Source organism: Osmerus eperlanus, chromosome 1 (assembly GCF_963692335.1).
Source record: "Osmerus eperlanus chromosome 1, fOsmEpe2.1, whole genome shotgun sequence".
Lineage (NCBI taxonomy): Eukaryota > Metazoa > Chordata > Actinopteri > Osmeriformes > Osmeridae > Osmerus > Osmerus eperlanus.
The window spans coordinates 1536450-1550511 of NC_085018.1; the positions used below are offsets into that span (position 1 = coordinate 1536450).

Below are 14062 nucleotides of genomic sequence, written 5' to 3' on the forward strand. Positions count from 1 at the left end.
AGCCAGACTGATATCCATGATATCCATATCCTGACGGGGAGGCTACAGGTGGTGAGAATCGGTGACCGCACCTCATCCACACTGATCACCAACACAGGCACCCCCCAGGGCTGTGTGCTCAGCCCTCTCCTGGTCTCCTTGTTCTCTCATGACTGTGCGGCAACTCACAGTTCCAACCTCTTTGTTTAGTTTGCTGACGACACAACCATCGTGGGCCTCATCTCTGACAGTGACGATTCAGCCTACAGAGAGGAGGTTGATACCCTGACATCATCGTTTCAGGACAATAACCTCTCTCTCAACGAAAGCAAGACTAAGGAGATGACTGTGGACTATAGGAGGCGGCAGGAGGAGGAGCATGCACCCCTACACATCAACGGATCCGAAGTGGAAAAGGTCAGCTGCTTCAGGTTCCTCGGGGTGAACATCAGCAAGGCCCTACGTAGTGTGGTCCGGTCTGCTGAGTTCATCATCGGCAGGAAGCTCCCAGCCCTACAGGACACCTACCACACACGACTTATAGCGCCGCCTATCGAGCTAAGCCTATGGGCTAAGAACACGGCGATGGGTGATGTGACGCGCGCTGCCTGAGTGCCATGCCTGAACCTGCTTCACTCATTTTAGTATACTGTATTGTTTATTATTTTGTATATTTAGTTTATTATATTATATGTTAGCTTATCATAGATGTAACCTATGTTCTGAGTACTTATATGTCATGTTATGCCAGGTTGCTTTGCGTTGTCTTGTCCTAAGAATTTCACTGCCCAGTCTTACCCTGTGTTGTTCTGTGCATCTGACAATAAAAGACTTGAAAATCTCAGAGCAGTTGGAGACTGATAGTTGAGTTTGAAGGCCCAGGTCTCTCCCTGATCTCCAGGGTCTGGTCTCTCCCTGATCTCTAGGGTCTGGTCTCTCCCTGGTCTCCAGGATCTGGTCTCTCCCTGGTCTCTAGGGTCTGGTCTCTCCCTGGTCTCCAGGGTCTGGTCTATCCCTGGTCTCCAGGATCTGGTCTCTCCCTGGTCTCCAGGATCTGGTCTCTCCCTGGTCTCTCTCTCTGGGTCTCCAGGGTCTGGTCTCTCCCTGGTCTCCAGGGTCTGGTCTCTCCCTGGTCTCCAGGATCTGGTCTCTCCCTGGTCTCCAGGGTCTGGTCTCTCTCCCTGGGTCTCCAGGGTCTGGTCTCTCCCTGGTCTCCAGGATCTGGTCTCTCTCCCTGGGTCTCCAGGATCTGGTCTCTCTCCCTGATCTCCAGGGTCTGGTCTCTCCCTGATCTCCAGGTTCTGGTCTCTCTCCCTGGGTCTCCAGGGTCTGGCCAGCAGGCTGTCTCATGACTGGGGTGCATCCAGGAAATCCACCTCAGGTGAGAGACCTTTGTTTAGGGTCCACATCATATGCTCTTATGATATTAGGGGTTCATTCATACTATAGGCATGTGTGTATGCCTGTATGTGTGTTTGTATTGTGTGTTTTTTTGTGACTGCTTGGCTGTATTTGGGCCTGTGTGTGTGTATTAGCGTTAGGGTTAGTGTGTGTGTGTGCATTCGTGACTGTGTGTGTGTGTGTGTATGTGCTGCACTGTGCCCAGCCTCTCTCTGTTTTGGTAGCTGCTCCATCTTGTTCCCCATCGGCTCCCAGCAGACTCAGGAACCCTCCGCATCACACGTTACCACGCCGACGGCCTCACAGCCAGCGTGGAATGCAAACAGAAGCGGCTCTGAGAGCTCCAGATCTCCAGGGGTCTGGGGCAGGAACGTCAGGGGTCAGCAGGCCAGGAGGGCATCGCCCTCTCAGCCGCCATGCATCCCTCCTGTCAGCAGCACAGAACCAGCCCAGCTGAGTCTGTCACGAGCCTGTCTCCGACTCTGTAGGGGAGGAGCTGGACCGGAGTTAGCCCAGCGGGGGACCGAGCTGGACCGGAGTTAGCCCAGCGGGGGACCGCTTGTGAGAGCGGTTCTTATTGCAGTCATGGTTGGTACCAGCAACGCGCCACAGGGAGGTCTTCCTCTTTGTGAGTTGTTTGGCTTACGGTTTTGTCGACATGGGAAACATCAATAAAGCTTTCACAAGTCAACACGGAGGTCTTTTACTTTCTGTGATTAACAAATACTGCATTCATCGAGTCCCATCACTGATGCAAAGCTTGACTAAGTGAAGCAAAGTCAAGAACCGACATCTGAAGGAGGCCTCGGGGGAAACTCTGGCTAATACGACTTTTAAGATGACAAATTAAATAAACAGTTGGGGACAGACAGGATTCCAACCAGACACTGGTGTTGTGGATGGAACAAAGAACAAGCTCCTGATCTGTTAGAGCTCTTTCTATCCTTGAGGGCTGTGTGTCGCTTCACTGCATGGGCGGGACTACAGCATGTGTGTGTGTGTGTGTGTGTGTGTGTGTGTGGGTGGGTGTGTGTGACAACAAAAGTGTGAGAGCGACAGAAAGAGAGAGGGAGGAACGGAGGCCTGGCGTGGGAGGGGGTTCTCAAGATGAGAGGAACAATTCCCATACTTTTCCCAAGCTCCTCTGCACTTGAAGCGTGAGAGGGAAACCTAAATATATGCTGCCCTCTGGTGGTTACAATTAAGAACTGCAGGGCTATAGGCACTAATCAAATTCCTTGATTAGAGTAAATATTACAACAACAAAAGAACCCTCCCCTGAACACACACAGGTGACTACTGACTGAAGTACCCTCCCCTGAACACACACAGGTGACTACTGACTGAAGTACACTCCCCTGAACACACACAGGTGACTACTGACTGAAGTACACTCCCCGACACACACACAGGTGACTACTGACTGAAGTACACTCCCCGACACACACACAGGTGACCACTGCTTTGGAGCTGGAGTTTAGAAGTGTCAGTTGACAGGTATTTTGGTAGATTTACCAATTAGTGTAAGCCTTTTAACATTTGAATTAGTTGAATGTTAGATGGTAGAAAATTACATTAATTTTGAATTTCATACGTGTGGTTGCAAGTACCAACAGCAATTCTGGACGAGGTTCCTGGTTAATCGTGGAATGGCACAGCAAATGGATGGAAATGGAACTGATTTGGCCACCTAAACGCAGGGCATCTGTGACCCCACATCCTCTCTCAACATTGTCTGACCTTTCAGTTGCAAACCAAACATTTGATTTACAGACTATCGCTCTCCTTTGTTTCAATTGTGAATCAGCTGGCATCATTAACATAACTGGGAGTTCAAAGTGTCACTTTGAGATCATTTCATGTATCCTAGAAATTCTAGGCTAGAATTTAATCTAAAATCCCCCAGCCATAACTTTTCATCACATTGTTAACCATGAAGGGAAAGGCTGAAATAAGGATTAAACTGTTGAGTTTAGCTAGTAATTCTGTTTCAATTCTCATGTGCAATAAGCATATTGAATGCAAAGGTAATTCTAGTTCTAGGTTGTCAAGCGGCCTTAGGCCTACTTATATCAATATCACATGTCATGATGTGTATGCTATCACTAATGAGTGACCATGTTTACTGGATGGGAAAATGGTTTACATTTAGTCATTTAGCAGACGCTCTTATCCAGAGCAGTTTATTTATCATGTTTAAATATTCTTAAAATAACAGCAACATGATTGTCACTGAAGAGGGCCGTGTTAACAGGTGTTCATAGAAAGTAAACCGTGCTTATTGTTCCGACGAAAACGATCTGCATCCGACCCCACGTGGCTGGGAGTGAAAGGGAGGTTCTCCATTGGGCTCTCGTGGCATGTGTGGCAGCCCTTAGCTAGCCGGGCTAGCGGGCCTGCTGTCTTCAGAAAGGGTGTTTGTGCAGTCCACTCGTCTGGCACCAGGAGTCAACTGAATCTCCACATACTGCCCAACGCTCGAAGGAGTCAACTGAATCTCCACATACTGCCCAGCGCTCGAAGGAGTCAACTGAATCTCCACATACTTCCCAGCGCTCGAAGGAGTCAACTGAATCTCCACATACTGCCCAGCGCTCGAAGGAGTCAACTGAATCTCCACATACTGCCCAGCGCTCGAAGGAGTCAACTGAATCTCCACATACTGCCCAGCGCTCGAAGGAGTCAACTGAATCTCCACATACTGCCCGGCGCTCGAAGGAGTCAACTGAATCTCCACATACTGCCCGGCGCTCGAAGCCACTGTTAAATTCCCTCCCTGACTTCATAACGAGGATGACGTAACCGTGACGACAAACACCTGTTTCTGCTGCAAACTGTTTTTCGATGATCCTACCTGTAACCTTTGGTCACTGTGTGTGGGCACGTGGGTAGACATAATGTTATAACGACGTTGGTATGATTCATATTAATTCATATAAAACAAAACAGCTCCCACCTTACAGATACATGAAATTCAAATGCAAAGAAAAGCATACACACAAACAAGACAAAGGTGCATCAAATGGCATAAATTGTGTGCTTTTCATTACATCTGTGCTCTATGTTTTCAATATGATTTTTATATTGCATTGTCTGGTTCAAATACAACAATACAGCATACATTTAGCTTTTTAATAGAACATTAATGGATCCTTAGAAAATCCTTCAGTCTTAATAACTGACTAGATTTGTTGTTTTAAAAAGGAGCTTGTGAGAGGAAACTTTTGCTTTTAATGAATCATGAATCCTGTGTTGGTTGTTTAGTTCCTAATAAACTCGAGAGGAATAGTTATATAATACATGTCTGCCCAGCAAAATCTAGTTTTACAATGTGTCAACTTTTATTACATTGCTCTCATTTAAATAAAGTGACAAATATTGGTGTTCTAAGTCAACACAGCAGTTTGAAAATGTCAGCGTTTGAACACACATTAGGCCCCCACCAGCAGTTAAGCTGATGCTGCTTGTATCAGTACCAGTGCCTGCCGTATTAAAGCAGGACCCAGGAGAATGAAGAGGAGTCTGGATCGCTGTCAGAAGCCAGCTTTATCCAGTCTTTAAGTACATGGCGTAAAAAAAAGCGTAGATATAAAACAAAAACAATTCAAACAGTGCAAATCATAATATCTCACAATCTTTACAAGAATGGAATCCATTGCTTGTGGCGGAGGATAAGAAGGGAGGGGCCTGTCCACTGGCTCCTCCTCATTCTGTTTGAACAGATATGGAAAAACTTCATGGCTGTCAGCAAAACTGTATATGACTTCTTCCACCCATCCAAAACCACGGAGGTAAATACAAACTGGCATAGGAGCTGGGGGACCAGGGAGGAAGTAGAGGAGAGGAGTGTTCAGAGGGAGGAGGAGGAAATGCAGGAAGGAGAGAAAGAGAGGACAGGGAGGGGTCAGAGGAGGTAAAGGATGGGAGGATGTGAGGAGAGGATAGGAGGACACCGTTTGTCTTGGGGTGGTGGCCGTGGGAGGAAGGGAGGGAGAGGAGGAGGAGGGGGAGGAGGAGGAGGAAGGGATAGAGGGAGAGGAGCAGGAGGGGGATTCAGGCCTCATGTCCTCCTGGTTCTAGAATGCTGGATCAGCCACTGTAGTGTGATATCTGGGGACACACACAGAATTATGCTATTTAAATGATACTGTTGTTTGCAAAAATGTAAGTAGCGTTGGTATTTAAGTAGTAGTATGTAAGTATGACAAAGATTTGTAATTCTGTTCTGTGTAGCCAGACATATTTACCAATGTTGTCTTTTTCCTTGCAGGAGATAGAGTAACAGCAGATCTCTCTGTCCTGAATGGCTGACAAATTCCTGTGAGGAGAAACAAGAGGAAGTAGAGAGAGAGAAGGAGAGAGAGAAGGAGAGACAAATGGATGTGGGGGTAGAGATTAATCACAGTAACTTCAGTATAAAGACTATTTAACATACAAGCAGAAACAACTCCTTAACATCAAATACAAAAATTGTATGAGACTTTTTGTTTAGGAAACAAAATAATAATAAAAATGCTAACTGGTGTGGTTTTGGACATCAAAAAAACATCAGCTAGGCCATGGATTGGTTTACATCAAAACTAAGTTAAAGTCAATAAGTAATTCCATGTCATCTCTGCTCAAAATATGCCACCCAAAAACAGGAAGATATGATCTCATATTTGATGTTCCAGACATGCTTTTCATTCTGAAAACCCCAGAAGACTGTGCTTACATCCTCTCGATGAGCTCCTTCTCATCCAAGGCACCTGGAATGTCTCTCTTGTTCCCCAACACCAGCACCTGGGGGACAGAAGCACCGATCAGGAACTGGTCGGTGCTATGAAACCCCTACGTCGCAGCATCGCCCACATACTAAATTTAACATTTAATTCAATGTTATCATATTTTATATGAATTCTGTCATCCTATTTTGTCTGGAATTTAGCTACTTTACCAAATAAGCCTTAATTGTGTAAACTAGTGCACAGTGATGCAGTTGGTGACACAGATTTCTAGAATTATAGATAGATAGTGAAGTGCCTGTGATGCAGCTGGTGATGACGGTTCTTCTCAGTGCTTTGGGTACCTATATTTCTCAGATCAGCTATTCTAGTCACTTATGCACATCATAAAGGCCATTTCTCATTATTTTAAACAAATTGCCAATGCTCTAGTACATTCATGCAAATTATTATGTAGCCTTAATTTGTCTGCTGTTTCCTACGTTATCAATTGCTTATGTTATGTTGATCAAATTGTATTATATTGGTTCTCTGTTAAATTGTCTTACCACCACAAACATCTAGACATTTAGTTCATAACAGAAGTCATTACATGCACAATGGTTGAGCCAGTTGTCATGATTGTAGGTCAAATTCACCATATAGCTCTTGCATGTACAGTTCTGCCTTAGGGCTGTTTGCTATGTTTACATTAACGTTTGTATGTTTTCCCTTGTGCTATGCAATGCTGTAAAATACTCAAAAAAATACGACAAGTGACCAAGGAGACTACATTTGTACAAACATTGTTCCTGTCGTATTCCTGTTTGTGGATCGCTATACCCATGCGTCAAGAATAGTGCCCATGTCCATGATGCAGCTGGTGATTATAATGTCGTAACACATTTGCAATGTGTAGGCAGTTTTGACATCAGTAAACTGATTTAAAAAATGTATGGACAAAATTCACTGATCTGTATTGAAAGTGTATAGTTCATGTCTCATGATTGTTTTCAGCTCGCTATATACTTTCAGCTTGCCAGAGCTAGCTTAATGCAGCTCAGTCAACTCAAGATGGCCAGAGCAAAAGACAGCAAGCCAAACAACTATTTCCCAAAAAATCATTTTTGGGAAATATCGAAATGCTCATCCAAACATCGTAAATTGCGGCACTGCACTCCGTTGGGTTATAAAGAGGACACATGCAAAGTATGAACTTTGCAGAGTGCCCGGTTCTTGAGATGATCGTGGGAAACTAAACCCATTCTAATACATACACAAACAGACACAGAGATTCCTGACATTATTAGAGACACAGGCACTGATACAAAGCTAAATGAGGTTTAATGTTACTAAAGAGAGCTGGAACTGCAGCTCTCTCTGCATGCCTGCGCTAACAGGCTTCTCATCTATTAGAGCTACCAAACCAGGCTAATGAGAGTGGATGAGTGTGGGGGAGTATGGCCGAACCCTGTTTATCCATCTTGGTTTAGTTTCAAAAGGCTCCCAACCTCACTAATCCCAAATCCACCTGTTGTTGCACAGGACAGGGGCGGCTTCTGGGTCTACATGGACTGTTCTCACACAAACACACACACACCTGCCTACTTTTACAGCCTACCCACCATTCAACTCAGCTGTGGTTGTGATAGGTTGACGCTTAGTTCATTCTTAGTCAACTAAGTATTCCACAGGAGTCGATACCTCCCTCCCCCCCTCCCCCCCTCCCTCCCTCCCTCCCTCCCTCTCCCCCTCCCTCCCTCCCCCCCCCCCTCCCTCCCCCCCCCCTCCCTCCCTTCGCTTTAGGCTTGGAGGGGCTTGCACATCTGCAGTCATTTGCAAATAGTCATTCTCCTTCCTCCCCCATTCATTCCTCTCTCCTTCCTCCTATCCCATTCTTTCCGCCCCCTCTCCATCCTCCTCCCCCATTAATTCCTCCCCTGTTCATTCCTTCCCTCTCCTTCCTCCTCCACCATTCATTCCTTTCCCTCAGAGTTTTCCTGCGTTTTTTCCTTTTTTTGTCATCATACCCTACACTCTTTTCCTACCCCCTTACCCCCCCTTTCTTCTTTTCTCTCTCCCCGTCGATAAATCAGAACCCCTCTTCTACGGTCATCACTCAAACACACATTCATTATTCATGTCTGTGCTGAAGAGTCTGTGTGTGTGTAAGGACAAGACAGCTGCCACACCACTGTCACAGCGTGGATCATCTTCATGTTAGAATGAGCCTCCGTGACAGCTAGGAGAGGCGACAACAGCAGACTGTCATTGCTGCTAGCTGGTGTCTTGTATGCTACGTGGCTGCTAGCTGGTGTCTTGTATGCTACACGGGTACTAGCTGGTGTCTTGTATGCTACGTGGCTGCTAGCTGGTGTCTTGTATGCTACACGGGTACTAGCTGGTGTCTTGTATGCTACGTGGCTGCTAGCTGGTGTCTTGTATGCTACACGGGTACTAGCTGGTGTCTTGTATGCTACAGGGCTGCTAGCTGGTGTCTTGTATGCTACACGGGTACTAGCTGGTGTCTTGTATGCTACAGGGCTGCTAGCTGGTGTCTTGTATGCTACACGGGTACTAGCTGGTGTCTTGTATGCTACAGGGCTGCTAGCTGGTGTCTTGTATGCTACAGGGCTGTTAGCTGATGTCTTGGTACGTGACACAAGTGTTGCTACAGGGCTGCTAGCTGATGTCTTGTATGCTACACGGCCTCCTGACCAGCAGCATATAACCACTAAGAGACTGTGAGGGCCACTATTTAACCATACGCACTGTGATATCCATATGTATGTAGGTCTATATCTGGCAACAAGATTAACAGTGTAGAACACTGATAGTCTAAAGTCTAAAACGATTCAACTGACACACCAAAGGGGACTCTATCCACACAGCTACAGCAACTTTGCAAATACTGAAAATACAGTACAATCATTTCATCACAACAGTCAACATGGAGCATATTTGTCTTGTTAGGTCAATATTAGAGCATGATCCAGGGGTTGTCCACTCACGGGGATGCCCTCGAGCTGGGGCTTGTCTAGGAGGTTGTGCAGCTCATTCTTGGAGGCTTCGATCTTCTCCTGATCTGCTGCGTCCACCATGTAGCTGAGCAGGGGAGAGAGAAGAGAGCGAACAGCATCAAAACAGTGAATAAGTGAACAGTGAATAAATAGTACATGGGGTATACATCATTTTGTGGATTAGATGTATGGTTAGTGGTCACAGAGGTGTGTGTGTATGTGTGTATGTGTGTGTGTACTTACACTATTGCACTGACTCCTCGACAGTACCTCTCCCACATGCTACGGAATCGAGGCTGGCCTCCGATATCCCACAGCTGCAGAAATACAAAACACATTTAGCCCACGTACACACCTGTACACACCTGTACACACCTGTACACACCTGTACACACCTGTACACACCACGTACACACCTGTACACACCTGTACACACCTGTACACACCTGTACACACCTGTACACACCTGTACACACACACTCCTGCACAAATGGAAAACACACACATGTGAACCCATGTACACACACTTATAGTCCTGCACAAATGGAAAACACACACACATGTGAACCCATGTACACATACCTCTTGCTTCTTCCACCAATGATTCATTACTCAAATCCCACAGCAGACAGATAAACATTAAAGGCCCTTCAATCAAGGACAGAGACCACAGGTTTGCATCCCCACGGACACCATGAGCAGGGCCAGCCGCCCGTCACAGACGAGGGCCACGGGGCCTTGGATGGAAACCACACCCTCCCCTCATCCCGGCACCAGCACGCCCGGCAGCACTCACCTTAATAGTGACGTTGCCCTTGGTGATCTTCCTCATGTTGAAGCCCACTGTGGGAATCATGTCCTCGCTGAACTGTCCCGACTGGGGGAGGGGGAGAGATGGAGAGAGACAGAGAGGAGAGAGAGGTGAGAGGGGATAGAGAATGAGGGAGAGAGGAAATTACAGTGAGAAGGAAAGAGAAAGTGGGAGAGCAATAAAGATGGGGAGGGAGGGAGAGAAACAGTTAAGGAGAAAGGTGTGGACAAAATATGGAGATGAGGCAAGTGTTAGAGAACGGAGGTGAGGGATAGAAGAAGGGGAGCAGAGAGAGATACAGTGCATCAAAAGGAGGGAGGGATTGGAGAGGTGGAGAAACAGAGAGATTAAAAACAATAATGTTTTTGTCAATAGTGAGACAGTGCTGATGACGAACCGTTGTTGCTTTATCAAGGTGTGAAAATAATAATCCACCCCAACCAAGACGCACGTGATCCAAACATACTTCTTGTTTACAATGACCCGAAAACCAGGTCAAGCGTTTAGAGTTGGTAAGCTCCTGAGCATGAGAAGGCTGAAGGAGATCAAAAAGCAGCATTTCCTGGACAACAACATGCTATTCTCCAGGGGAAACCTGGTCTGACCACGTTCCAGTAAACTGTAGGCCACACACTACACCAAAAAGAGGAAGAGAGACAGTTAATTTTCACTGGGAATAAATTGTGTTGTATACTCGGCGATGTCATTAAATTAAGCTATTTTTCAGCTCTGGAAACACAAAATACCATTAACATCCATCTCCTAGCACCGTTCCTCAAGTCAAGCTATTACTGTCATTAGAAAACAGGTTCCTCCATCAGTCACCTGACGCACTTTCAAGCTTTCTCAATCCAAACCAACCAGGAAGTCAAGTGCAGCAGCAAAAGGCCAGTTTGTGTTATTGACATATTCACACCACTTTGTCACTGCACAGAGGTGGAATAGCTTTCTTCTCCAACTGCAGCCTTACTGCCATTTGAAGAATTGCAGCTTTCGACAAGACAAATGCATTACGTGGGTTTTGCCCGTCCTGTAACAATATTTCATCAGGACTCTGCTAGGCATTTTATTACAGATGAACCTGTGATGCAAAGACTCTCACAGTTCAATACTGAAAGGGAGAGAGATGGCTTGCTTGGGCACCTGAAGAAAGAGATTACAAACAGTCAATAGTGACAGGCACCTTGATGGGAAACCTCTTTGAACCTCGTGGATTGTACAATAGTAAAACTAAGAGCTGGAAAGCTACTGGATGGAAGTGCTTGAGTAGATAGCTATGGCTGTAATCCCCTCTGGACCTGTGAAATGATATGAACTCATAGTGCTAGACTTCCTCCATATGCTCAGGGGGTTCTTTTAAGATAGTTCAGGTTATTTTGATATAGATTAAAAAATAAAAAGACAATGTGCAAGCACACACCACACAATGTGCAAGTCAGCATCACACTGACAAAGACAAACAGACATCTTCAGTAATAATTACACCACTGGAACAGTTTAGACACTCCTCTCCCAAATACACCTCTATTCCCCTTTGCCAAACTGCATTCAAACAAGCCATCTGCCTCCAGGCTCTTAGTCATGAAGCCAGACAGTTTAAGGACACTTTCCTGTAACTCTTTAGGAGCATGATGACAGGAATGAGACACATACAGACCTTCAAAATAAGAGTCCAGATGGGACGATGACACCACAAGGATGACTCACCCACCCCAATGAACCGTCTCCCATCCCGTGGGTGAGGTGGTCCTGAGAAACTGCACACTAATGCTGGGCCCTCGGACATGACATCACAAGTCCAGCCTGGGCTTGGTCAGAGGGAGAGTGGAACTACTATGATCTGTCTGGCTGTGCTGCTGGAGGCCCAGTTGTCTTTCAGACTGCCAGTGGATGCAACATGTGTGACCATGTCTAGATATACAGGAGGGTCCAAAAGTCTGGACCTCTACTCACACTTGGCTCTCTCCGTCTTCAAATCCCCCATTATGTCAAATGTGGTTTCAGACTTTTGGACCTTACTCTGTATATTAATGTAGTTTATAGCTGGGAAGTACAATTTCATTCTATACTATGTGGAGATTAAATGTTGAGATATTAAGGGGCAACTTTGTATTTCGACCTGTCAAAGTGTCTTTGCATTTAAGTTACTTAACCCTCGTGCTGCCTTCGGGTCACATGACCCAAAGGTTCATAACGAACCATCGTTGTGTTTACCCAATTTTACCCAATACAAAAACAAATAATTTTCTTTTAACCATTCCAATGTGGGGGGTCTGAGACAGCCCGACAGTTAAAAGAAAATGCTTCACTTTGTTTTTGTATGAGGTAAATTTGTCGCAATACGACGGTGGGTCACAATGACTGATGGGTCAGAATGACCCGAAGATAACACAAGGGTTAAGAGTTGAGCATGTGCCCCCTTTGCTGTTTTTGGAAGGCTGACTATCCTTTACAGAATGTATACGTTTGAGTTATGTCCATTTTTACTCTCACATTTAGCTCAGTGCTTATAGGAAATCTAATTTGTGAGAATGTTCAGTTAGGATCGTTAGCTTAATTATCAACTGTATTAGAGAGCACGAAACTCAATTAACAAACTTAAGAGTTTTAGATATTTACCAGCATCTATCAAATCTTTTGACTGACTTGCTAACACCATCCACCAGCCGAGTAATATCCTAAGGTGTTCTCTTTGTCCAGGTGTTGTTTGGAGTAGACAGAGACAAGGACCAAGGTAAATTTATGGGTGCTCTAAAACGTGTGACTAGACACAGATGACCTTCTCCTGTTCCGTCCTGGTTTTATGTGTGCTTGCAGTATAGAGTCCCCAGCTATGTGCACATCTGTATCTCTATATATCTATCATTACAGACAAACAGAATACACACTCACAGGCAAACTTGCCGTCTCTGTCCCTCTCTCATGCATATATCAGTGTACAGTACACAATTTTACCCATCCCCACATGTAACCAACTGTAAAAACCGACAAAACGACAAACAATCACTACGTCCTACTATGCCAACCCAAGTGACAGAGAGTATACTGTCTAAAAGGGTAATACTTAATTGCAGTTCAAAAACTGCAACTACGTCGCAAGGGCCGTGAAGAACCGTCATGTAGCCTACTTCTATCCAGCCAGGAGTAAGTCGCGTGGTCTTGCTCCATTTCCATGTCGTTTTTTTGTTTTAGTTTTTTACTAACCCCCAACCACGGTAATGCACATTCCTTGGAGTATTTGAAAAGCGATCTCGGTGTGTGCGGTAGCTTAAATACAGAAAACTGGGCTGTTCAAGGTTGCATGTCTCGTTTCCCGACAGCATCACTGATGTCGTCATCATACGCGCATCATGTGGTGTCTCGGTAGTTAGTACACTACAGGGCCATTTATTCCAAATTACATATAGAAAAATATTTTGGGGTGATAAAATAGTTTCAGCTTTATCGACAGGGAGCTAGTGCTACATACTCGTTTTCATTTAGAAAAATGCTTCCCGTACGATCGGAGCTCAATCACGGGATCGCCACATAGTCCAGTCAGTCATAAATCGATGCACCCATACAATCTAAAACACTGAAATTACCGCTATAACGTTGACGAAGGTGGTCTTCCCCGAATACTGCAAACCGACCAGTGTTAATTCCATCTCCTCCTTCCAAAACAGCGCTTTAAACCAGTCCAAAAGCTTGTTAAACAAGGCAATCATCTTGAGATAGCGCCTAGGTGGACTCGTAGCAAAATATCAGCTGACTCTTCACCGCCTCGCCGAATAGGAGAGAGGAATGTGAAGATGTAGACTTTCCGTTCCAATCTTGCACAATCAAAATCGTGTGAGACTATGTTACGTATGTTGTCGTTAACAAATGCTAAACGCCCCTGGCAATATTTTCTTACTGTCTGTATAAAATTGGCTACGTTTGCCCTTCCTCATTGGGTGGGGTTACGATAGATCCATGCACAGCTGATTCGAAACAATGCGTGGAGAGGGGCGCATTGACGGAGCTACAGCAAGTTGAGGGGTTCATTCGCTGTATGGCGATCCCTGCTGGAAGGTAGACCGTACCGCACTGTGGATTTGCTCCAAAGGGAGCCGCCTGCTGGCAGATAAGCTCTATGGTTACAAAATATTGCATTTTGCTGTTTAACG

General features: G+C 45.5%; 1 protein-coding gene across 1 annotated transcript; it reads right to left on the reverse strand.

Moving 5' to 3' along the window:
* Positions 1 to 4697: 4697 nt before the first annotated feature.
* Positions 4698 to 13966, reverse strand: arl8a (ADP-ribosylation factor-like 8A). The gene is made up of 7 exons (XM_062449942.1): positions 13499 to 13966; positions 9900 to 9980; positions 9347 to 9420; positions 9095 to 9188; positions 6095 to 6162; positions 5628 to 5698; positions 4698 to 5490 (listed from the first exon to the last, which is right to left on the reverse strand). The coding sequence occupies exons 1-7, from the start codon at positions 13619 to 13621 to the stop codon at positions 5441 to 5443; spliced, it is 561 nt and encodes a 186-aa protein (XP_062305926.1). The 5' UTR covers positions 13622 to 13966; the 3' UTR covers positions 4698 to 5440.
* Between the last annotated feature and the right edge of the window lie 96 nt (positions 13967 to 14062).

Bases quoted from the DNA above. Each gene is read 5' to 3' on its own strand.
- arl8a (XM_062449942.1), bottom strand. From the start codon at position 13,621: ATGATTGCCTTGTTTAACAAGCTTTTGGACTGGTTTAAAGCGCTGTTT. The intron at 9,981-13,498 runs GTAATTTCAGTG...CCCCTCCCCCAG, and splicing joins CCTTCGTCAACGTTATAGCG to TCGGGACAGTTCAGCGAGGA. The intron at 5,491-5,627 runs GTAAATATGTCT...GTGTGTCCCCAG, and splicing joins CAAGGAAAAAGACAACATTG to ATATCACACTACAGTGGCTG.